This window comes from Erpetoichthys calabaricus, chromosome 8, assembly GCF_900747795.2.
Source record: "Erpetoichthys calabaricus chromosome 8, fErpCal1.3, whole genome shotgun sequence".
In the NCBI taxonomy this organism is placed as follows: Eukaryota; Metazoa; Chordata; class Cladistia; order Polypteriformes; family Polypteridae; genus Erpetoichthys; species Erpetoichthys calabaricus.
In genome coordinates this window covers 15,505,349-15,529,407 of record NC_041401.2, presented here as the reverse complement: position 1 = coordinate 15,529,407, position 24,059 = coordinate 15,505,349, and the positions used below count along the sequence as shown (strand labels likewise).

General features: G+C 41.8%; 1 protein-coding gene and 1 long non-coding RNA gene across 6 annotated transcripts in view; one reads left to right on the top strand and one right to left on the bottom strand.

Moving 5' to 3' along the window:
- scrn3 (secernin 3) overlaps positions 1–7,809 on the top strand; it is a 58,533-nt gene extending 50,724 nt beyond the window's left edge. For 3 of the 4 annotated variants that reach the window (XM_028806265.2, XM_028806267.2, XM_028806266.2), the window contains one exon: positions 6,943–7,808. In XM_028806265.2, coding sequence (XP_028662098.1) covers positions 6,943–7,098 — 156 coding nt within the window. In that variant the 3' untranslated portion in view covers positions 7,099–7,808. Of the gene's footprint in view, positions 1–6,942 lie in introns of all 4 variants that reach the window. The other variant, XM_028806271.2, reaches the window with a different exon arrangement.
- Positions 5,990–22,475, bottom strand: LOC127528929 (uncharacterized). 2 transcript variants are annotated; one of them, XR_007935552.1, is made up of 3 exons: positions 16,701–22,475; positions 10,848–14,855; positions 5,990–6,105 (listed from the first exon to the last, which is right to left on the bottom strand). It is a non-coding gene; the product is annotated as an uncharacterized LOC127528929 (long non-coding RNA). The 2 variants fall into 2 exon arrangements; XR_007935551.1 differs by lacking the exon at positions 5,990–6,105 and having other exon boundaries at positions 9,861–14,855.
- Between the last annotated feature and the right edge of the window lie 1,584 nt (positions 22,476–24,059).

The window sequence follows — 24,059 nt, the reverse complement described above, 5'->3', positions numbered from 1 at the left end:
CTCTAATAAATAAACCGACTTTTTCAAATGTTTGTCTCTTAGATTTGTTAATTGTCTTTGTAAAATCTGTTCTAACGGGAAACGTTTATAATACGAATGGCATATCAAGATCTCCTTTGGTGTCTGATGTTATCCAGGGAAGAAGTACTACATTACCTTTCTTGGATTCATCCTTCTTTCAACGGTAATTTGGGCGGTGGAAGACCGGATGGTCTTAACGGTTGTAGATATTCTTTGTGATATTTTAAGTTGATGTTTTCATCTTCTGCACCATCACCACCAACTGTTTCAGCACAGTCTATTGATACGCATTTAACCAATTTGCTGTGTAACCGATTGACAATTTTCGCATTACAGTAATCCCTCCTCCATCGCGGGGGTTGCGTTCCAGAGCCATCCGCAAAGTAGAAACCATATGTTTATATGGTTATTTTTATATTGTCATGCTTGGGTCACAGATTTGCGCAGAAACACAGGAGGTTGTAGAGAGACAGGAACGTTATTCAAACACTGCAAACAAACATTTGTCTCTTTTTCAAAAGTTTAAACTGTGCTCCATGACAAGACAGAGATGACAGTTCTGTCTCACAATTAAAAGAATGCAAACATATCTTCCTCTTTAAAGGAGTGCGCGTCAGGAGCACAGACTGTCATAAAGACAGAGGAAAGCAAACAAATCAATAGGACTGTTTGGCTTTTAAGTATGCGAAGCACCGCGGCACAAAGCTGTTGAAGGCGGCAGCTCACACCCCCTACGTCAGGAGCAGAGAGAGAGAGAGAGAGAAACAAACAAGCAACAATCAATACGTGCCCTTTGAGCTTTTAAGTATGCGAAGCACCGTGCAGCATGTCACTTCATGAAGCAGCTGCACAGAAGATAGCAACGTGAAGATAATCTTTCAGCATTTTTAGACGAGCGTCCGTATAGTCTAGGTGTGCGAACAGCCCCCCTGCTCACACCCCCTACGTCAGGATCAGAGAAAGTCAGCGCAAGAGAGAGAGAGAGAGAAAGTAAGCTGGGTAGCTTCTCAGCCATCTGCCAATAGCGTCCCTTGTATGAAATCAACTGGGCAAACCAACTGAGGAAGCATGTACCAGAAATTAAAAGACCCATTGTCCGCAGAAATCCGCGAACCAGCAAAAAATCCACAATATATATTTAAATATGCTTACATATAAATTCCGCGATAGAGTGAAGCCATGAAAGGCGAAGCGCGATATAGCGAGGGATCACTGTATTTCTTTTGACTTCATCATTTCTCAGTGCCTTTGTACTCATTTCTTTTGTTAATATCCCTTCAGGATGAAATTCATCAATAAGGTTTGGACATAATAAGTCTTCTTTAATTGGGGACTTAAAGTGAGGAAAACGTAAAAATTTATAAGAGCTGAGAGAACAGGAACTGTATCTGACAAAAGCATTCACACAAATGAGAGGTGAGAGGGCCGTGTGTGTGGTTGAAAATGGTTAAGAGGAGGGTGGGACATGAAAAGAGTCATGTCTCATTGCAGGAGATTCTTTATATAACAGAGATTTATTTTACAAATAGCACTTTAAGATTTCATATTTTCAGAGAGAATTAGAACAATCAGGATGAGAACAGGCCATTCAGTCCAATAAAGCTTGCTTCATATCCACTTAATTCTTCTAAAAAAAAAAACAAGTCGAGCTTTGAAGGTCCCTGAAGTCCTCCTGTCTACCACACTACTTGGTCTCATATTCCAAGTGTCTGTGGTTCTCTGTCAAGACAAACTTCCTAATGTTTGTGTGAACTTTCCCCTTAAGTTTCCATCTGTCTCCCCGTGTTCTTGATGAACTCATTTTAAAGTCATCGTCTCGATCCACTGGACTAATTCCCTTCTTAGTTTTAAACACTTCAGTCAGGTCTCCTCTTCATCCCCTGTAAAGGCTCAGCTCTTTTAATCCTTCCTCATAACTCATCCCTTGTAGCCCTCAATCAGCCTAGTTGCTCTTCTCTGGACCTTTTCTTGTGCTGCTAAGTCCTTTTTGTAGCTTTGAGACCCAAACTGCCCTGCCACCAACATCCTCTTTTCCACAACAGTTTTGTTCCTGCCTTGACCCTGTGTTAGGTGTGGAATATGACCCGGACACAGACAGACGGAGAGCATTATAAAGTCCACCACATGTTTATTATACACTACTATTTACACTTATCGTGAGCACAACCCAGTGCCTCGGCACCAATCTCCCCTTCAGTCCTTGGCCACACAACACAATGCCTTCAGTCTCTCAGGTCCACCTCCACTCCTCTCCTCCGAGCTTCGTCCTACTCCTCCCGACTCTTGCCATTGACTGGAGGGAGGCGGCCCCTTTTATACACCCAGGATGGACTCCAGGTGCATCCTGAGGAGCTTCTGTAGCCACACCCCTGTGTGGCGGAAGCTTTGGCTGTGTACCCGGAAGTCCTCCGGGTGTCCCCAATCCTCTTCCCCCCAGCACTTCCGAGTGTGGCGGAAGTGTTGAGGTCCAGGGCTCCCAAGGCATCAGGGCACCCCCTGGCGGTGACCACGGGCCCCTACAGGGTAGAGCTTCCATGCTCTGTACATGTGGCCCCCAAAGCAACCAGGGCTGTTGCCCCCTCGTGTCCTGGAGGAGGCACAAGCCCTCCTCCGGTCCTCCTGGGCATCCCAGCCGGGTGCCACATAGGATATAACGGGTTGCACAATGAGTGATTGACATTAATCATCATCATCTGCCACAAATTCGCCCAAGCCTTTCAGTAATGCAAGTTCTCAAATCAGCCTAGTCGCTCTTCTCTGGACCACCTCTAGTGCTGTTATGTCTTTATGGAGACCCAAACTGCACCCAGGACTCCAGATGAGGCCTCACCAGTGTGTTATAAAGCTTGAGCAGAACCTCCTGTGACTTGTACTCCACACGTCAAGGCGCTATATAACCTGACATTCTGTTAGCCTTGTAAAGGACCTCTGAACACTGTCTGGCTGTTGATAGCTTAGAGTCCACTACAACTCCTAAATCCTTCTCATAGGGCATACATTTGATTTTCAGACTCCCCACTGTGTATCTAAGCCTCACATTTCTACTCCTACATGCTGACACTTTAAATTTACTTACATTAAATTGTATCTGCCACAGATCTGTAATAATTCAGCGGATTTTCGATTATCTGCCAAGCCCCGTAGTTTGGTATCATCTGACAACTTTAGGTTTACCAGTTTGTGTGTGAGTAGTGTAACGTAATGTAGGTGTTATGTAAGTGTTCAGGTGTTGCTGTTGAGGAGTCGAATGGCCTGGTGGGAAAAACTGTTCTTAAGTCTTGTAGTCCGAGCAGCCAGACTCCTGTATCATCTGCCAGACGGTAACAAGGAGAACAGCTGGCGTGATGGATGGCCGTGGTCCTTTATGATGCTGCTTGTTGATGGAGTAAATGTCTTCAATGGCAGGGAGACTCTTGCCCGTGATGTGCTCTGCTGCCTTCACCACTCTCTGTAGTGATTTCCGGCTGCTGGCAGAGCAGCTCCCATACCAGACGGTAATGCAGCCCGTCAGCAGACTCTCGACCACACTCCTGTAAAAGTTTGAGGTGATGTTGGCATTCATGCCAAACTTCCTCAGCCTCCTCAGGAAGTAGAGCCGCTGACGAGCTTTCTTGACCACAGTGTCTATGTGAAGGGTCCACGAGAGATCCTCAGTGATGTTTACTCCGAGGAACTTGAAGCTGTTAATCCTTTCAACTTCTACGCCGCTGATGTAGATGGCCTGGTGTTCTCCGCCTTGTTGTTTCCGATAGTCCACGATCATCTCCTTGGTTCTGCTGACATTAAGAGACAAGTTGTTATCCAGGCACCAATTACTCAGTGCCAGCACGTCCTCTCTGTAGGCCGTCTCATCGTTGTCAGTGATAAGGCCTATGATGGTTGTGTCGTCTGCAAACTTGACGATGGTGTTTGTGCCGTGTTTTGCCCAGCTTGTTATTTATATTCCTATCCAAATCATATTTATTAAAAATAACAATGCCCCTGGCTAGACACCACTCTTGACGTCACCCAATTCTGATGAGGTTCCTCACACCGTCAGCCTCTCCTTCCTGTGTCTGAGCCAATTCTGCACCCACCTACACACCACACCCTGAACTCCCACTTCTTTTAGTTTGATGCCCACCCGTTGTAACCCGTTTCACCCACCCCATCCGTTTCCTTTAATGTAGTGTTCCGGTGCCGCCAACAGTGGCAGCCTTTTCAGCAGCTCCGTGTAGGACTATGTGTACTTTTCTAATTTTATTTTTCTATTTTTATTTATTGATCACTCCTGTGAATTTCCCCTTGGGATTAATAAAGTATCTATCTATCTATTATATAGTGCCTTTCATTTCTATCTATCTATCTATCGTTTATTGCCTTTCACATCTATCTATCTATCATATAGTGCCTTTCACATCTATCTATCGATCGTATAGTGCCCTTCCTTCCTATCTATCTATCATATAGTGCCTTTCACATCCATCTATCTATCTATCATATAGTGCCTTTCATTTCTATCTATATATCTATCATATAGTGCCTTTCACATCTATCTATCTATCTATCTATCTATCTATCTATCTATCTATCTATCATATAGTGCCTTTCATTTCTATCTATCTATCTGTCATATAGTGCCTTTCACATCTACCTACCTATCTATCTATCTATCTATCATATAGTGCCTTTCATATCCATCTATCTATCATATAGTGCCTTTCACATCCATCTATCTATCTATCATATAGTGCCTTTCACATCCATCTATCTATCTATCATATAGTGCCTTTCATTTCTATCTATCTATCTATATATCTATGATATAGTGCCTTTCACATCTATCTATCTATCTATCTATCTATCTATCTATCTATCTATCTATCTATCTATCTATCTATCGTATAGTGCCCTTCTTCCTATCTATCTATCTATCTATCTATCTATCATATAGTGCCTTTCACATCCATCTATCTATCATATAGTGCCTTTCACATCCATCTATCTATCTATCTATCATATAGTGCCTTTCACATCCATCTATCTATCTATCTATCATATAGTGCCTTTCACATCCATCTATCTGTCTATCATATAGTGCCTTTCACATCCATCTATCTATCATATAGTGCCTTTCACATCCATCTATCTATCTATCTATCATATAGTGCCTTTCACATCCATCTATCTATCTATCATATAGTGCCTTTCATTTCTATCTATCTATCTGTATATCTATCATATAGTGCCTTTCACATCTATCTATCTATCTATCTATCTATCTATCTATCTATCTATCTATCTATCGTATAGTGCCCTTCTTCCTATCTATCTATCTATCTATCTATCTATCTATCTATCTATCTATCTATCTATCATATAGTGCCTTTCATTTCTATCTATCTATCTGTCATATAGTGCCTTTCACATCCATCTATCTATCTATCTATCTATCTATCATATAGGGCCTTTCACATCCATCTATCTATCATATAGTGCCTTTCACATCCATCTATCTATCTATCTATCATATAGTGCCTTTCACATCCATCTATCTATCATATAGTGCCTTTCACATCTATCTATCTATCTATCTATCTATCATATAGTGCCTTTCACATCCATCTATCTATCATATAGTGCCTTTCACATCCATCTATCCATCTATCTATCATATAGTGCCTTTCACATCCATCTATCATATAGTGCCTTTCATTTCTATCTATCTATATATCTATCATATAGTGCCTTTCACATCTATCTATCTATCTATCTGTCATATAGTGCCTTTCACATCTACCTATCTATCTATCTATCTATCTATCATATAGTGCCTTTCACATCCATCTATCTATCATATAGTGCCTTTCACATCCATCTATCTATCTATCTATCATATAGTGCCTTTCACATCCATCTATCTATCTATCATATAGTGCCTTTCACATCCATCTATCTATCTATCATATAGTGCCTTTCATTTCTATCTATCTATCTATCTATCTATCTATCATATAGTGCCTTTCACATCTATCTATCTATCTATCTATCTATCTATCTATCTATCTATCTATCTATCTATCATATAGTGCCTTTCACATCTATCTATCTATCTATCTATCTATCTATCTATCTATCTATCTATCTATCTATCGTATAGTGCCCTTCTTCCTATCTATCTATCTATCATATAGTGCCTTTCATTTCTATCTATCTATCTGTCATATAGTGCCTTTCACATCCATCTATCTATCATATAGTGCCTTTCACATCCATCTATCTATCTATCATATAGTGCCTTTCACATCCATCTATCATATAGTGCCTTTCACATCTATCTATCTATCATATAGTGCCTTTCACATCCATCTATTTATCATATAGTGCCTTTCACATCCATCTATCTATCTATCTATCTATCTATCTATCATATAGTGCCTTTCACATCCATCTATCTATCATATAGTGCCTTTCACATCCATCTATCTATCTATCATATAGTGCCTTTCACATCCATCTATCTATCATATAGTGCCTTTCACATCCATCTATCTATCTATCTATCATATAGTGCCTTTCATTTCTATCTATCTATCTATCTATCTATCTATCTATCTATCTATCTATCTATCTATCTATCTATCTATCTATCTATCTATCTATCCTCTCATGTGGCACCTCATCAGCTGTCTTCTGAAAGTCCAGATACATAATCTCATGTGTTCCACTCTGATCGTATCCTTTTGTTGTTTCCTCATAAGATTCTACCATATTAGTAAAACACGACCTCCTCCTTCTGAACCCATGGTGTTCTTGCCATGAGTATCAGTTACTAGAATTGCCTTATCTGGTGACAAATAAAAGTTTCCCGGTCACCAACTCCTCGTTCACATTGTTTTTTTTTTTTAAATAATGTAAGTTTAATGTTTTGTCTTGCAACAGGAAAGAGGAGACGACATACGGAAGAAGTTGATGACATTGGAGACGCAAAAAATTGAAGAAATGGAGAAGCTTGCTCAGAGCAGTATTTCAGACTGGACCTTAGTTGTCCACATCTTCTCAGACACTGTGCAGGACGAGCTGAAGGCTTACAGCTAACAATTATCTTGACATTTCAGACGATGAAATGAGTCTGTCGGAAAACGCATATGGAAATGTGTTTTAAGTGCTGCCTGCTTATTTGCTTTAAAGACTCATGTGGTGTAAGCCTGACAGTGAAGGCGTTAAGAAGGCATTTGGGTTCAGCATCATAAAGTAGATGGCCGTTTTCCTCGTTCAAGATCACAATTCACTCTTTTGCTTTTTCAGTAAAGGGAAGTGCAGGTGCAGATGACATCGTATTTCTATCAATTTTATATTTTTTGAGTTGTCTCTATCACTTAAACTTGCTGAGGTGATTTTTTTAATCAGAGAGTCCTGATTAATGTCTAGGACAACTCGCCATAATAAATGCTGATTTGCTAAATCCTTAACTGTTCTTATAAAGTAGCAGAAAGACAACAACATTAGACTTTTAACTAGTTTGCATATAATAATAAAATAAGGTGCAGTAAAATAAAGACTATCTGTACTTGGAAAATAAATATTACTTTGTAAATCTTGCACAGGAATGAGATCATCTTTTTTCAGCTGCTCCTGTTAGTGGTCACCACAGTGGATCATCTTCTTCCATATCTTTCTGTCTTCTCCATCTTGTTCTGTCACACCCATCACCTGCATGTCCTCTCTCAGCACATCCATAAACCTTCTCTTAGGCCTTCCTCTTCTCCTCTTACCTGGCAGCTCTATCTTTAGCACCCTTCTCCCAGTATACCCCTCATCTCTCCTCTGCACATGTCCAAACCAACGTAATCTCGCCTCTCTGACTTTGTCTCCCATCTTGAGTTGACCCTCTAATGTCCTCATTTCTAATCCTGTCCATCATTGTCACACCCAATGCAAATCTGAGCATCTTTAACTCTGACACCTCCAGCCCATATAACACAGCTGGTCTCACTACCGTCCTGTAGACCTTCCCTGTCACTCTTGCTGATACCTGTCTGTCACAAATTACTCCTGACACTCTTCTCCACCCACTCCACCCTGCCTGCACTCTCTTTTTCACTTCTCTTCCACAATCCCCATTACTCTGTACTGTTGATCCCAAGTATTTAAACTCATCCACCTTCGCCAACTCTACTCCTTGCATCCTCACCATTCCACTGACATTTCTCTCATTCACACACATGTATTCTGTCTTGGTGGTCCTACTGACCTTCATTCCTCTCCTCTCTAGAGCAGATCTCCACCTCTCCAGGGTCTCCTCAACCTGCTCACTACTCTCGCTACAGATCACAATGTCATCAGCAAACATCACAGTCCATGGGGACTCCTGTCTAATCTCGTCTGTCAACCTGTCCCTCATCATTGCAAATAAGAAAGGGCTCAGAGCCGATCCCTGATGTAATCCCACCTCCATCACTCCTACTGCAGACCTCACCACGGTCACACTTCCCTCGTACATATCCTGTACAACTCTTACGTACTTCTCTGCCACTCCCGACTTCCTCATACAATACCATAGCTCCTCTTTCCTCACCTTGTCATTTGCTTTCTCCAGGTCCACAAAGACGCAATGCAACTTCTTCTGGCCTTCTCTAAACTTCTCCATCAACATCGTCGGAGCAAACATCACATCTGTGGTGCTCTTTCCTGGCATGTGTCACACACGTGTGAGTAGGAGGCAGGTAAAAGGCTTGAGTAATTGTAATTTTACACTCGACCAGGGGGTGGCGAGGTGTGCAGACTGTCTCTCTCCGCTCCTTGCAGACCATTCTCGGGAAATCCCACCGGGCTCCAGCGCCTTTGATGATGTCACTTCTGGTTCTGGCCTTGAAAGCCACCATCTTACCTCCTCATAGTCAGTTCTGTCTTGGACTCAAACCAGTGAACATCTCTGTTCAATTTTCAACCTATTTTACAGCTGTGGAACAATATACGGGTGGCTGCCCCAAATCTTTATGATGTCTGTGTCTCATCATTATCACACATGACACCATCCCACTGCTCACTAATCATCACCTCACTTCTTAACTGAGCTTCCACTACTCTTTCCCATAACTTCATGCTGTTGCTCATCATTTTTATCCCCCTGTAGTTACTGCAGTCCTGCACATCTCCCTTATTCTTAAATATCAGCACCAGTACACTTCTTCTCCACTCCTCAGGCATCCTCTCACTTTCCAAGATTCCATTAAACAATCTGGTTAAAAACTCCACTGCCATCTCTCCTAAACACCTCCAGGCTTCCAGAGGTATGTCATCTGGACCAACGGCTTTTCTCTTCTTCATCCTCCACAGAGCTCATAGGAATGAAATAATAAAGATAAGGTCTGTCAACAATTAGAGCTTAATGTACACGAAAAATGTGAGAACATTTTTTTTATATAACATCTGATAAAAAAACTCCCAGCTGTAAGATGATATATGGATGTGACTAAAAATGAATATTTTCTGTGAGAAAGCTAAAACTTTGCTTGGTTCTTAAACACTAATGACTCACACTAAAATAGAAATGAGGAGTTCCAGTCGCTCCATCAGAATACACATTTCCATCACTTCCAGGCCTCATGGTTTTGCCTTCTGTGTGTCCAGTCGTAGCTTCCCATTCTTTACAAGTTTGTGTTAGCAGCCACAATGACGTGGTTGGACAGAGAGGCCCTCCATTTTGACCACGATAAGCTGAAGGATTTTTTATTTTGAGCTTGTGTTTTGTCATAACTGAAATCCCCCCAAACACACACCGTGTGCCCTTCACCCAAAGAGCGAATTTCTACGGGTTGTGCTGCAAAAATTTCACTAAAAGAAACCGCTTGACAGCATATTTTAAAGATAAAATTTTAATCTTGACAGAAACATGCAAAGTTTACACAGTGATGAAAAAGTTACTCTTTGTATGGGACAGTTGACTTTAAACAGACCTGCGTCTGTATTCGTGTTTATATCCACGTTTGGAATTACAATAAAGATCAGTGCCCTGGGGACCCCCACTGGCTGCAGGTTTTTGTTCCAATCGGATTCCTAATCAGTGACAACACACTGAGCTCATTTAATTAGATGGTATTAATTTTCTCTTATTCGACATTCAGAAAAGCACCGCAGTGTGATTTTTACATTTATAAGACATTTAGAAATATTTCTGCTTTTGCTAGAGATTTAAATGCTGAACTCTCTTTTGTTGATTTCATCATATTTTGCCCTTTCTCTGTGCACTTTTCCCCCCTCATTGTATCTTATTAATGACAATTAAAAATGAGCAGAGCAGACAGCCAGGCCAACAACACGGAATAATCAAACTACTTGAGCGTTAGACCCACTAATTAGAAAATAATGGGTTAATTAAACAATTAGAACAGCCGGAAAAATAGAATGAAAATCAAAGATGTAAAATATTGCTAAAAAGAACAAAAAATACATTATTCCCATATAACTGCTTGGTCAGTCGCTCAGATAGTCCGTCATTATCCAGCCCGCTATATCCTAACACAGGGGTCTGCTGGAGCAAATTCCAGCCAACAATTACTCTTTAATATTGTTTATTGTACCAGTATGCTGCTGCTGGAGTATGGGAATTTCCCCTTGGGATTAATAAAGTATCTATCATATAGTGCCTTTCACATCTATCAATCAATCATACGGTGCCTTTCACATCTATCTATCAATCATATGGTGCCTTTCATATCTATCTATCCATCATATAGTGCCTTTCACTATCTATCTGTCTATCCATCATATAGTGCCTTTCACATCTATCAATCAATCATACGGTGCCTTTCACATCTATCTATCAATCATATAGTGCCTTCCACCTATCTATCTATCTATCTATCTATCTATCTATCTATCTATCTATCTATCATATAGTGCCTTTCACATCTATCAATCAATCATACGGTGCCTTTCACATTTATCATATAGTGCCTTTCACATCTATCAATCAATCATACGGTGCCTTTTACATCTATCTATCTATCAATCATATGGTGCCTTTCATATCTATCTATCTATCATATAGTGCCTTTCACATCTATCAATCAATCAATCATACGGTGCCTTTCACATCTATCAATCAATCAATCATACGGTGCCTTTCACATCTATCATATAGTGCCTTTCACATCTATCTGTCTATCAATCATCTGGTGCCTTTCACATCTATCTGTCTATCATATAGTGCCTTTCACATCTATCTATCAATCATATGGTACTTTTCACATCTGTCTATCCATCATATAGTGCCTTTCACATCTATCAATCAATCAATCATACGGTGCCTTTCACATCTATCTATCTATCTATCATATAGTGCCTTTCACATCTATCAATCAATCATACGGTGCCTTTCACATCTATCTATCTATCTATCTATCAATCATATGGTGACTTTCATATCTATCTATCATATAGTGCCTTTCACATCTATCAATCATATGGTGCCTTTCATATCTATCTATCTATCATATAGTGCCTTTCACATCTATCAATCTATCAATCATATGGTGCCTTTCACATCTATCTATCTATCTATCTATCAATCATATGGTGACTTTCATATCTATCTATCATATAGTGCCTTTCACATCTATCAATCATATGGTGCCTTTCATATCTATCTATCTATCATATAGTGCCTTTCACATCTATCTATCTATCTATCATATAGTGCCTTTCACATCTATCAATCAATCATACGGTGCCTTTCACATCTATCTATCTATCTATCTATCAATCATATGGTGACTTTCATATCTATCTATCATATAGTGCCTTTCACATCTATCAATCATATGGTGCCTTTCATATCTATCTATCTATCATATAGTGCCTTTCACATCTATCAATCAATCATACGGTGCCTTTCACATCTATCTATCTATCTATCTATCTATCAATCATATGGTGACTTTCATATCTATCTATCATATAGTGCCTTTCACATCTATCAATCATATGGTGCCTTTCATATCTATCTATCTATCATATAGTGCCTTTCACATCTATCAATCATATGGTGCCTTTCACATCTATCTATCAATCTAACACAGGGCACAAGGCAGGAAACAAACCTTGCTGACAAAGTTATGGCTAAGAAACCCGCTACAGTTCCTGAACTGTGAAAGGAGACTGGAAGCGGAGTGGACCAAGATCAAACCAGCAAAGGGCCTCGACACTTCCTACTAAATTACTCAAAGCTGGAGCCCTCCAGAAATGTTACTTGCAATCTTCTTTTCTGCTGCAATGGCTACTGTTCTCCAAGGCTGAGCACTGTGCCTCGATTCATTTTGTAAAACATGCTAGTAGAACAGTGATAAACCATCCATCCATTATCCAACCCATTATATCCTAACTACAGGGTCACAGGGGTCTGCTGGAGCCAATCCCAGCCAACACAGGGCACAAGGCAGGAAACAAACCCCGGGCAGGGCGCCAGCCCACCGCAGGGCACACACAAACACCAAGCACACACTAGGGACAATTTAGGATTGCCAATGCACCTAACCTGCATGTCTTTGGACTGTGGGAGGAAACCCACGCAGACACGGGGAGAACATGCAAACTCCACGCAGGGAGGACCTGGGAAGCGAACCCAGATTTTGGCCACCGTGCCACCCTAACTGCTTGGTACATTTTAGTATTTTTTTTTTTAACCAGACTTAGTTTTCTAGAATAATAGAACCCTCAAGACGAGAACAGGCCATTCAGCCCAACAAAGCTCACCAGTCCTATCCACTTATTTCTTCCAAAGAAACATCAAGTCGAGTTTAGAAAGTCCCCGACGTCCTACTGTCCAAGTGTCTTATCGTTCTTTGTGTAGAAACTCTAATTTCTATATTGTTCCCAAAACACAGAACTTGGGGGGGGGGGGGGGGCAGTTCACTTAATGAGCCCAGGAGTCCAATTAAAAACAGAAGCTGGTGGGTCCAAAACCAGTAGCCACAGGGGGTCCCCAGGACGGAGATTGGGAAGCACTGATATAGTTAGTCGTTAGTTAGAGTTGAAGTTTGCTTAAAAAGAATTAACAGAATTGTAACTTGCACCCCAGTGAGCTCTAGCTGCTGTCGTACCTAAAAGTTGTTTCAAGTATTTCGGCAAACAAAAACGTAAGCCACAGGAGGCCGGTCGCAGAGAGCTGTGAGCTTTGGATGATCCCGTGCTGATCTGGTCTCAGCTTTCAGGTTTAGCGCTGTTTGCAGTCTGCCTCAGAACTGACCGAGACAGTGGTAGTGCTGCTGCATTGCAGTAAGGAGACTGTGGACGATTGTGGGTTCGCTTCCTGGTTCCTCCCTGTGTGGATAGCGCTTTGGGACTGAGAAAAGCGCTATATAAATGTAATGAATTATAATTATTACTAGACAAAGAGCCCGCTTCGACAACGTTAGATGAAACGGGCACGAGTGGAATAGTAATAAGTATAAGCACCACAAACCTGATATAGGTGTATGGAATGAATGCGTAATTGAATCAGAATGCGTAATTAGGCCTCGAGCTGTAGTCGAAATCGCCTTTCAGGCCTCTAGAGCTTTAATCGAAGTCGCCTTTCTCTTTGAATTTTCGTGGCCGTAAATCGGCCGCCTGCCGCGATGTCGGTCTCGTAAGGCTTTTCGGGTAGCTGTGCAGAAGGCGACTGCGCATTCGGCTTCGAATGGATGTGAGTGAGTGAGTGAGTGAGGAGGCTGCCAAATTATGTATCAAGATTATTAAGACTACGGCTAAGTGCAGCTATGGTGGGCTTCAGGGAGTGGGAGAAGGGCACCAAAGTTGCATACTAACTTAGAGCACCTCCTGAGCAGGCTCAGCTGCCTTCATACGGGGGGTAACATTACAAAATGAATTCCGCACGCGTCAGACAGGAGTGTTCCGGACATGAACAATGACAAATAAAAAGTGAAAACATACTTTATAGTTTTGTTAGAAGTATAGTGTGATACTGAATCAAATATGTTTATCTTAAATGACAAGTGATGCGTGGAAATATTTATATGGAGTAATACAAGATAGAAAAATATGGAGCAGCCTACATTTACTCATTAATAGGGAGTTTCCGTCCCTAATTAACAAACTGCACATTGACATTTGCTGTCAGTTTCCTCCATGCAGTTTTCCTTTGGAGTGTCGTGTTGGTGGTCCTCCAGCTCTGAGATAAGATCTCTCGCACTGTGTATCATCCATTCTTTCTGAATTTCGTCCCATCTCAGACTATGTCACTGATATACTTTGGTGACTCATTCAGTTATTAGGAAAAGCTTGGTCCATAATCAGTATGAACTCTCCTGTATGGTCTACAGAACTGGGAAACGAGTTACAGCAAAACCAGATTAAGACCCCCCAGACTGCCCCTGCACTTCTTCCAGGAAACTGTTACAATTCCAAACGGATTGGTCTTCACGTAATTTATTTCTTTTGTTTGCATTGGAACAACACTAAAAAAGCAGAAGGTAAAAAAAGGCCAATCTGCTGATCATTCCACACAGAACTTCAGATATGGATGGGGCAAAATTATTAGCACCCCCAACTTAAAATCTGGCAGCACACATTCCTTGGAAACAACAACTGAAATGAATGGTTCCTGTAACCACATGCGAGTTTCTTACACCTCTGCACTGGAGCTTTGGACCACTCTTCTCATGCCAGCTGCCCCAGATCTTCTCCTAACTGCTGTCCTGAGGTCTCTCCACGGGTGTTCTATAGGATTTAGACCTGGACTTAACGCTGGCCATGTCAGATGACTGATCTCCAGCACTTGGTCTTAAACCATTTCTGGGTGCTCGTTGAAGTATACTTTGGGTGGGTCATTCTCCTGATGGAAGAAAAGTAATCTGGACTCCTCTGCTTTTGAAAATGTTAGACCCATTTCTAACGTGCCTTTCTTAAGTAAAATCCTAGAGAAGACCGTCATTATGCAGCTAAATGAGCACCTCAATAAACCTGCTATTCTTGATAAGTTTCAGTCGGGTTTTAGAACAAATCTCTGCACAGAAACTGCACTCGATAAAGTAGTCAATGACTTCTGGGTAAATGCAGACAGAGGCCATTTATCTGTTCTCATCCTCTTAGATCTGAGTGCCGCATTTGACACCATTGATCATAATATTCTTAGAAATCATCTTAGTCAATGGGAGGGCCACTCTAGCAGGGTCTTAAATTGGTTTGAATCCTACCTGGCAGGTAGAAAATTCTTTGTTAGTTATGGTAATTATACTTCAAAGACCCCTGATATTCTATATGGTGGTCCACAAGGTTCTATCCTGGGTCCGCTGCTCTTTTCAATCTCCATGCTGCCATTAGGTCAGATTATCTCGGGGCATAACGTGAGCTATCACAGCTATGCTGATGACACACAGCTGTATTCATCAATAGCACCTGATGACCCCGACTCTCTTGATTCACTGACATAATGTCTTACTTGTGTTTCTGAATGGATGAGTAGTAATCTTCTCAAACTAAATAAAGAGAAAACTGAAATTTTAGTGATTGGCAATAATGGATATAATGAAGTTATTAGAAATAAAGTTGAGGCATTAGGATTAAAAATCAAGACGGAGGTAAAGAATTGAGGGGTAACTATGAACTCTGACCTGAATTTTAAATCACATATTAATCAGATTACTAGGACAGCATTTTTTCACTTAAGAAATATAACAAAAGTTAGACCTCTTATAACATTGCAAGATGCTGAGAAATGAGTTCACGCTTTTGTTTTCAGTCGACTAGATTACTGTAACGCACTCCTCTCAGGACCACCCAACAAAGACATAAATCGATTACGAGTGCAGAATGGAGCTGCTAGAATCTTAACTAGGAAAAGAAAATCCAAACACATCACAGCAGTCTTAGCATCACTACACTGGTTACCTGTGTCATTCAGAATTGACTTTAAAATCCTGCTTATGGTTTACAAAGCCTTCAATAATCTGCTCCATCTTATATCTCGGAGTGCCTGTCACCTTACACTCCAAATCGTAACCTTAGATCTTCAAATGAGTGTCTGCTTAGAATTCTAAAAGCTAAACTTAAAAGAAGTGGTGAGGCGGGTGGCCTTCTGCTGTTATGCACCTAAAATCTGGAATAGCAGACCGATAGAAATTTGCCAGACTAATACAGTGGAGCACTTTAAAAACACATTACTTTAACATGGCTTTCTCATACCTTCATCTTAGTTAAATCTTGATGTCCTGTATATTCAATTAATTATCATTATTATTCATGGTGGCTCCACAATCCATACTAACCCCTACTCTCTCTTCTGTTCTTTTTCCGGTTTGGTCGCCACCACCACCTGATCAAGGCACCATGATGTCCTTACATTGATGGATTAAAGGCCAGAAGTCCACGTGACCGTCGTCATCAAGTCCTTCCATGAGAACCCTGACTACCACGAGGACTGACTGAGGTCATTTATGTTAGGTAGAATGCCTAGAGGGGGCTGGGTGGTCTCATGACCTCTGAACCCCTGCAGATTTTATTTTTTTTCTCCAGCTGTCTGGAGTTTTGTGTTTTCTGTCCTTTCTGACCATCGGACCTTACTCTTAGTGTTCTCTTAATCTCATTAATTCTTACTTTGTCTTTTTTTCTCTTTCTTCATCATGTAAAGCACTTTGAGCTCCATTACTTGTATTAAAATGTGCTATAGAAATAAATGTTGTTGTTGGAAGACCCATGACTGCTGACAGAGACCCAACTTTCTGACACTGGGCCCTAAAACAAGCTGGGTGCCACTTATCCATTAGCCTGAGGGGCAGGCGATGTAATGTGCGAGTAACCGCAGACATGTGTCGTGTGAAAGAATGCAAGGTGCCACTGCAACAGAAAAACGCCGCCATTACTTTTTGTTTTTCACTCACATTTGCCAAGGCCCAGATTTTGTGATGCCATGCACACAGTCAAGGCATCCAGTGCCAGAAGCAGAAGCAAAATATCTGTGAACCTGTGCCACGTTTGGCTGTACTGACCCTGGTCTTTCCCCTTTGTGTTTGCTCTATCACTCAATTTTGGTCTCATCTGTCCACTGGATGTTCTCCCAGCAGGATGTTGGCTTCTTCAGGTAAGTATTGGCTTTTTTATGTCTCGGTGAGAACAGGGTGGTCTCCTGCCGGAGTGTCCCATTTCATTCAGATGGCAACAGATTGTAGCATTGCCACATAAATATGTATATGGTTTGTTTTTTTCTCTCTATGTAAAATCCCGTTACTACTTGAGAATACAGAAGATGGGATGTTGGATAGAGAGGACCTTTTGGGAGGTATGGGGCTGTCATTGTGATTTCCGGGAGTACCATGGAAATGGACACACTATTTAAATAGGGGCGCGAAAAGGCAGGAAGAGAAGACAGCTCGAGTTTTTATGGCGGAGGAAAAAAGACACAACCCATCTGAGTCCAGGAGAAAGATTGTTTTCGGGGAGCACCACAAGTCCAACGCAGTCTGGGGTGGCCACCTCGAAGATTCTGGATACGCTGAGGTTACCGTGAAAGCGATCGGAAGCAGTGTGAACCGTAAATCTTTTATTCTGGGATCGGCATGTCTAAGGAACTGAACTATGGGGAAATAGGAGAATCGGAAAAAGACTAAATTAAATGGACGGTGGGGAAAATTCTTGGGATATATAATTTTATGCCTTGTGTTTATTGTATATATTGGAAGTGGGGGAATTTGGGAGATTGTAGAAAATGTATTAATTACATTATTTTTGTTGCATCTTTCCTCGGTGTGGTTTAGTAAATATCACTTTTATTATTATAAGTCATCTTTCTGCGCTGTGGGAAGGGGCTGAAGGCAGTTTGGGCTTGACCTGCAATCATCACTATAATTTTTCACTGTAAACTTAGTGTAGTGACCCTGCGCTCTGACCCCAAGGGGTATGTGAAAACTAACAAATTCCTAATACAAGAAATTGTATAAGGTGAAATAAAGAACAAGTGTAGCGGATACAATCATTACAAGATAATGCGAGCTGCCACTGGTGTATCCTGTGTCTGTTAGTCAGCTAGAATTTGTTTGGATTGCATTTTTTGTTATTATCCACCATTCTAAGGGTCCTTCATTGCAATCTTCCATCAGTTTTTCTCTTCCGTCCACGTCCAGCTACAGTGACATGGCCTGTAAACTTCTTAATGACGTTGCACACATTGGACTCGGAAACGTTAGCATCTCTGGAGGTGGACTTAAGAGTCCTGTGATTGTCCCCAAGTTTGGTTCGCAAAGCCTCAGACGATTCTTCACTCGATGTCCGCACCGCCCGCTCTTCTCCATTTCAACAGGGGGGATTTCTGTATTGCTGGCGCCCGTTACCTGCCACGGGTGAGTTTAAATACCAATTAATGGAGCGTCCCGTGACTGAAGTCCAATTATTTCTTACAACTTGGAAAAGGAGCCGCTAATTGTGTCCAGTCCATTTCGGGAGTTCGGTGTGGCATGACCTCAGACTTGGCCTTTTATGTGTTGTTCAAATGTAACCAAAAGAAATAAAATACAACACGTGAAGACCAAAGCATTTGGAATTGCAAGCATTACTGGGAGAAATGCAAGGGAGACAATATTTGGTTTTTTTTTGCCAATACTCTCTGCTCAATTCGTGTCACTTGATTGTGCGCTACGCATGTGCTTAGTGTCTCCGCCATTGTCACTAGACTACCGGTGTGCGCATGTCCAGCGACGATAGGCAACATCTTTGTGAAGTAACGCATTTGTTTTTGTGAAATATCAATATACAGTGGTGATCAAAATTGGGAGAACAACTTACAGCTTCCTAAATTTCAATTTTACTGCTTATACCTATTTGAAATTATCCTAAACTGGAAGAGGAGGGCCATTTTTCATAATTTAAAATATATTGTGAAGTATAATCTACAAAAAAAAAACGAAGGAATTTGAAGAACTCTGATCAAAATCAGAGAACACTCTTGGATACCCCCCGGTTATTGGTGCTAATCTGACGAGCCCCATTTAAATCGGGCAGCTCTAAGATGCACCTAAACCCTGCGGCAGATGAAGGCCAAAGGGCCCACCGCTCTCAGCCACTACAACAGAAGCTGCTCTGTGATTTCTAGAATGCAGCAGCTCTACAATGACAATGCTGGCAGTCCACATAAGACAAATACACGAGAAGATGGGATAAGGCAGAGCCTCTCAACGGGGAGTCGGTTCAACACTGCAGCTGGAATTTCTCGCCAATTCAGCGTTGAACAGAGTAAGGATCGTTCTCGGCGTTTTAAGATGATTCCGACTGAAAGCCCACACCTCTCATCAGCAGAAAGAATCAAAACGCTCGACTAACCTTTGCTGAGGAGCATGTTGTGTGGACAGAGAACTGGTCCAGAGTTCACTTTAGTAATGAGAGCAAGTTTAGCTTATCTGGGTCCCCCGAGGAAACATGTTTGGTGTCAAACTGGGGGAAGACTGGACCCAAAGTGCGTCGAGTGGTTGGGCCTCTTATACAGCTACATGGCAGGGTGACTACCAATGTTTATCAGAACCTCCCTCCCTGTGAGCATCTCCCATTCAGCCCACAATCTTTATGCAAGACGATGCCCCCCTGAAAAAGAGGTCAAGCAGTTCCTCGAAGCGAACAACAATGAAATAATGAAATGGCCAGCCCAGAGTCCAGATCTACAATCTCTGGAAAAATCCTTGCTGACAAAAGTTATGGCTAAGAAACCCGCTACAGTTCCTGAACTGTGAAAAGAGACTGGAAGCGGAGTGGACCAAGATCAAACCAGCAAAGGGCCTTGACACTTCCTACTAAATTATTCAAAGCTGGAGCCCTCCAGAAATGTTACTTACAATCTTCTTTTCTGCTGCAATGGCTACTGTTCTCCAAGGCTGAGCACTGTGCCTCGATTCATTTTGTAAAACATGCTAGTAGAACAGTGATAAACCATCCATCCATTATCAACCCATTATATCCTAACTACAGGGTCACGGGGGTCTGCTGAAGCCAATCCCAGCCAACACAGGGCACAAGGCAGGAAACAAACCCCAGGCAGGGTGCCAGCCCACCGCAGGGCACACACACACACACACCAAGCACACACTAGGGACAATTTAGGATCGCCAGTGCACCTAACCTGCATGTCTTTGGACTGTGGGAGGAAACCCACGCAGACACGGGGAGAACATGCAAACTCCATGCAGGGAGGACCCGGGAAACGAACCACAGGTCACCTAACTGCGAGGCAGCAGCGCTACCCACTGCGCCACCGTGCCGCCCTTGGAAAAACCACGTGTTCATAAATCGTTCTCTAATTTTGATCAGCACTGAAATAAGCTTCCCTAGATGTCCGTGCAGAACCAGTTTTTTCATTTCCAATGTTGTCGGGGGCTTAGGCCTCTTGTGGCAGCACTTGGGTGCTCATAGCAGACCAGTTTAATAAAGCAGACTTTCGATTAGTTACTGAATGAATTACCAACGTCGAAGTAAATACCGTTTCGCTGGTTCATTTAACTTTATGAATGCTCCAACGTCAACCATAGCTGTTAGGTCACAAGCACAAGCTGTTTTGTGACTGATATGGGAAAAGGTGTAACAGAGAAAGGAGACACTTCAAAAATGACATCTCACAGCAGTTCAACCTGCAGGCTTGAGGATCTGAAAATCACATTCTGGGGATGTTAACTTGTTTAACCCATTAACTTCAAAAATTTTTTCTCAATTTATTTATTTATTTTTACTTTATTTCTGTCCATCTACATCTGAATAGTAAGAAAAACATCAATTTTCCATTATAGCACCAGCATTTGTTTCCTGAAATTTCACATTTTAGTCCGATCCCCACATACTGTATTTTTGATGCCATTCTTGAAAGCGTTCCACGTGTTCTCCAACATCGCATCTACAGTATTGTTTTCTTGCATTTTTCTTACAAACTGCACATTTCCTCTCTTTGCCCATTTCTGTGTGTCCGGATGAAGATTTAGGGAATGCCTATAGTCAAGCCCTTTCCTGTAAAAGTCAATCCCGAAATACAGGGCTATTCAAAATGAAAGAGTAGATTTCAAAAATGCATTTCAAACAAACTGTAGAAGACAGAAAACACATTCCACACATCACTGGATAGAGGAAAGTTCAAAGTTGAAAAGCCCACCTAAAAGTACCAGTGAATGCCATCGAGCGCGGTTTCTTGTTTATAGTAAAATGGCGGCAACACCACAAGAGAAATCATTTTGTGTGGAGGTCTGGCATTACTTGAATGACACCATTCCAGGATGATGAACTGGAAGAGGTGGACAACAATACCTTGCTCATCATCTATGGCAGGAAGGCCGCAGTGGCTGCAGGTTTTCATTCTAACCATCTTCTTAATTAGTGATCAATTTTTGCTGTGAATCACTTCTTTTACTTAGCTCGAGTCATGAGGTCGCTGGAAAGGGGTGTGTGGCGCTCCTGATATCTGCAAAAGGACGAAGGTCCAAGTCTTCAGAGTCCTGGTGCTTCCTGTTTGCGAGACATGGACGCTATCCAGTGACCTGAGATGAAGACTGGACTCCTTCAGTGCTGTGTCTCTTTGGAGAATCCTTGAGTACCGCTGGTTTGACTTTGTGTTGCTCATGGAGTCCTGAAAGAGGCACATTACCTGCGTTGTGAGGGAGCGTCAGTTATGGCACTACGGCCATGTGGGGCGTTTCCCCGAGGGTGATCCAGCTCCTAAGATCCTCATTGTTGGGGACCCGAGTGGCTGGACCAGGCCAAGGGGTCTCGCCCACGTAACACCTGGCTGTGGCAGATAGAGGGTCATTTCCAGAGGGTGGGACTGGACCGCGTGTCTGCCTGGGGGGTTGCCAACCGGGATCCCGAGTTGTTTCATCATGTGGTGGGTGCGGCAACGCACTGTGCCAGTGCCTGCTCCCCAACTTGACTTGACTTGACTCAGGCCCCTTAGTTGTTTCTTTTTCCTTAATTAGCGGTCAAACAATAATGAGACACAAAACAAGCGGCCACATGACCAGCTCACCTGTGCCCATCACCCAATATCTGAAAATAGAGAAGGGTGGAGTTCTCAGTACGGCCGATATGCTCAGGTCATCAAAACATCTTGACGGCGTTCTTAGAAAAAAAACCCAGAAAATCATCAGTTTTGGAAATGTCTGCTGTGTCAGAATGAATAATTAAATAACGGGTTTAATTAACAGCAAGCATCAGCTTCTCACTAAGAAACTGGTTGGAGACTGAAGCCCCAGGTTAAGCAGGTCATCTGTCGGCTTGTTTCACATCTCATTTCTGTTTGGCTGTCATTTAATGAGGAAACGAAACAATTCAGAGGACTGAATCCTTCTAACTGGGCTACTAAAATGAAGGGAAAAAAGTGAATCAGCAGTGAAAACTGATTAGGAGAAAGGGTTAGAATGAAAACCTGTAGCCGCTGCGGCACTCCAGGCCTGGAGTTCGACACCCGTGGTCTATGGCAGGGGTAGGCAACGTCGGTCCTGGAGTGCCACAGTATGTGCAGGTTTTTGTTCCAACCCAGTTCCTTAACGAGAACTCAATTATTGCTGATGAAGCACATATTGCTTAAGTGACATTTTAATGCTTCATTTTAGTGGTCTCGCTTGGTAAGGTTCTCCAACCTTAATTGCTTATTTCAATCTTAAACTGCTGCATTCAGTGTTTTAATTGCTCCTTATTAGCAATAAGATGTAAAAGACAAAGCAGCCAGCAGTTCTCCAGCTAGCTTTTTTCCAATTACATCTGTGTGTGTTCATCATGCACTGTTTGATTTAATAAAACTCTTAATAGAAAAATGTGACAGACTGAAAATGATCTGTTTTAGGCTTCAAATCATTTGGATGATATCCTTGGAAAGGAAAAAAATCTACTATATAAAAGCCTTACATTGCACAGACTAACAAGCCATAAAATTAAATAAGGTCTGAGATTGGCAATGATTGGTTTCTAATTAAGCAATTGGGTTGGAATGAAAACCTGTAGCCACTGCAGCTCACCAGGACCGACATTGCCTACCCCTGTTTTACATCTTATTGCTAATAAGGAGCAATTAAAACACTGAATGCAGCAGTTTAAGATTGAAATAAGCAATTAAGGTTGGAGAACCTTAACAAGCGAGACCACTAAAATGAAGCATTAAAATGTCACTTAAGCAATATGTGCTTCATCAGCAATAATTGAGTTCTCGTTAAGGATCTGGGTTGGAACAAAAACCTGCACATACTGTGACACTCCAGGACCGACGTTGCCTACCCCTGGTCTATGGTCTCTATACCTTCACCCCTGCGATTTTTATCTATGGGGTTACATTAAAGAAAGAGTGTTTGTTCCACCCATGCCCGCTAATCTTCAAGATTTGCGACACTGAATTGAGAAAGCTGTGCATTCAGTAACTCGTGTGTGGCAAGAAATGGTCCACCGTTTTGATGTTTGTCGCACTACACATGGTGCTCATATTCAATGCATGCAACCTCAAGAACCACAGGACCAAACTTTGAACTTTTTTCGATCCAGTGATGTGCGGAATGCGCTTCTGTCTTACAGTTTGTTTGAAATACATTTTTTAAATCTGCTCTTTGGCTGAGTGATGGCTCTGAGGCTAGGGATCTGCACTGGCAATCGGAAGGTAAATGTCAAAAGGGACTCTGCTCTGTTGGGCCCTTAACCTGCAATTGCTGAGCACTTTGAGAAGTTAGAAAAGCGCTATATAAATGCAAAGAATTATTATTATTATTTTGACTATCCTGTATTTGCTGAAATTCTAGTCAGTATCAGCTATGAGCCCCATTGTACCCATCCAAATTACAGTGACATGAAAAAAAAAGTGTCATTATCACATTCAACACTCACCAAGAATCAAAATAAATTCGCCGTCACCAAAATTAGCCTCGGTGAGTAACGTCTTTTCTGCTTTCAAAAAAAAAAAAAAAAAAACAGGTTTCATTTTTCTGATGAAAAGCGGTATCTGGACCAGAAAAATGAGCTTGTCCTGCTCAACACACCGCATGCATGAGGTCACGTCAGGTTCCCTTTCACAGGGCACGTGACTGACAGATGGCGTTACTAGATGGGTTTAAAGTACA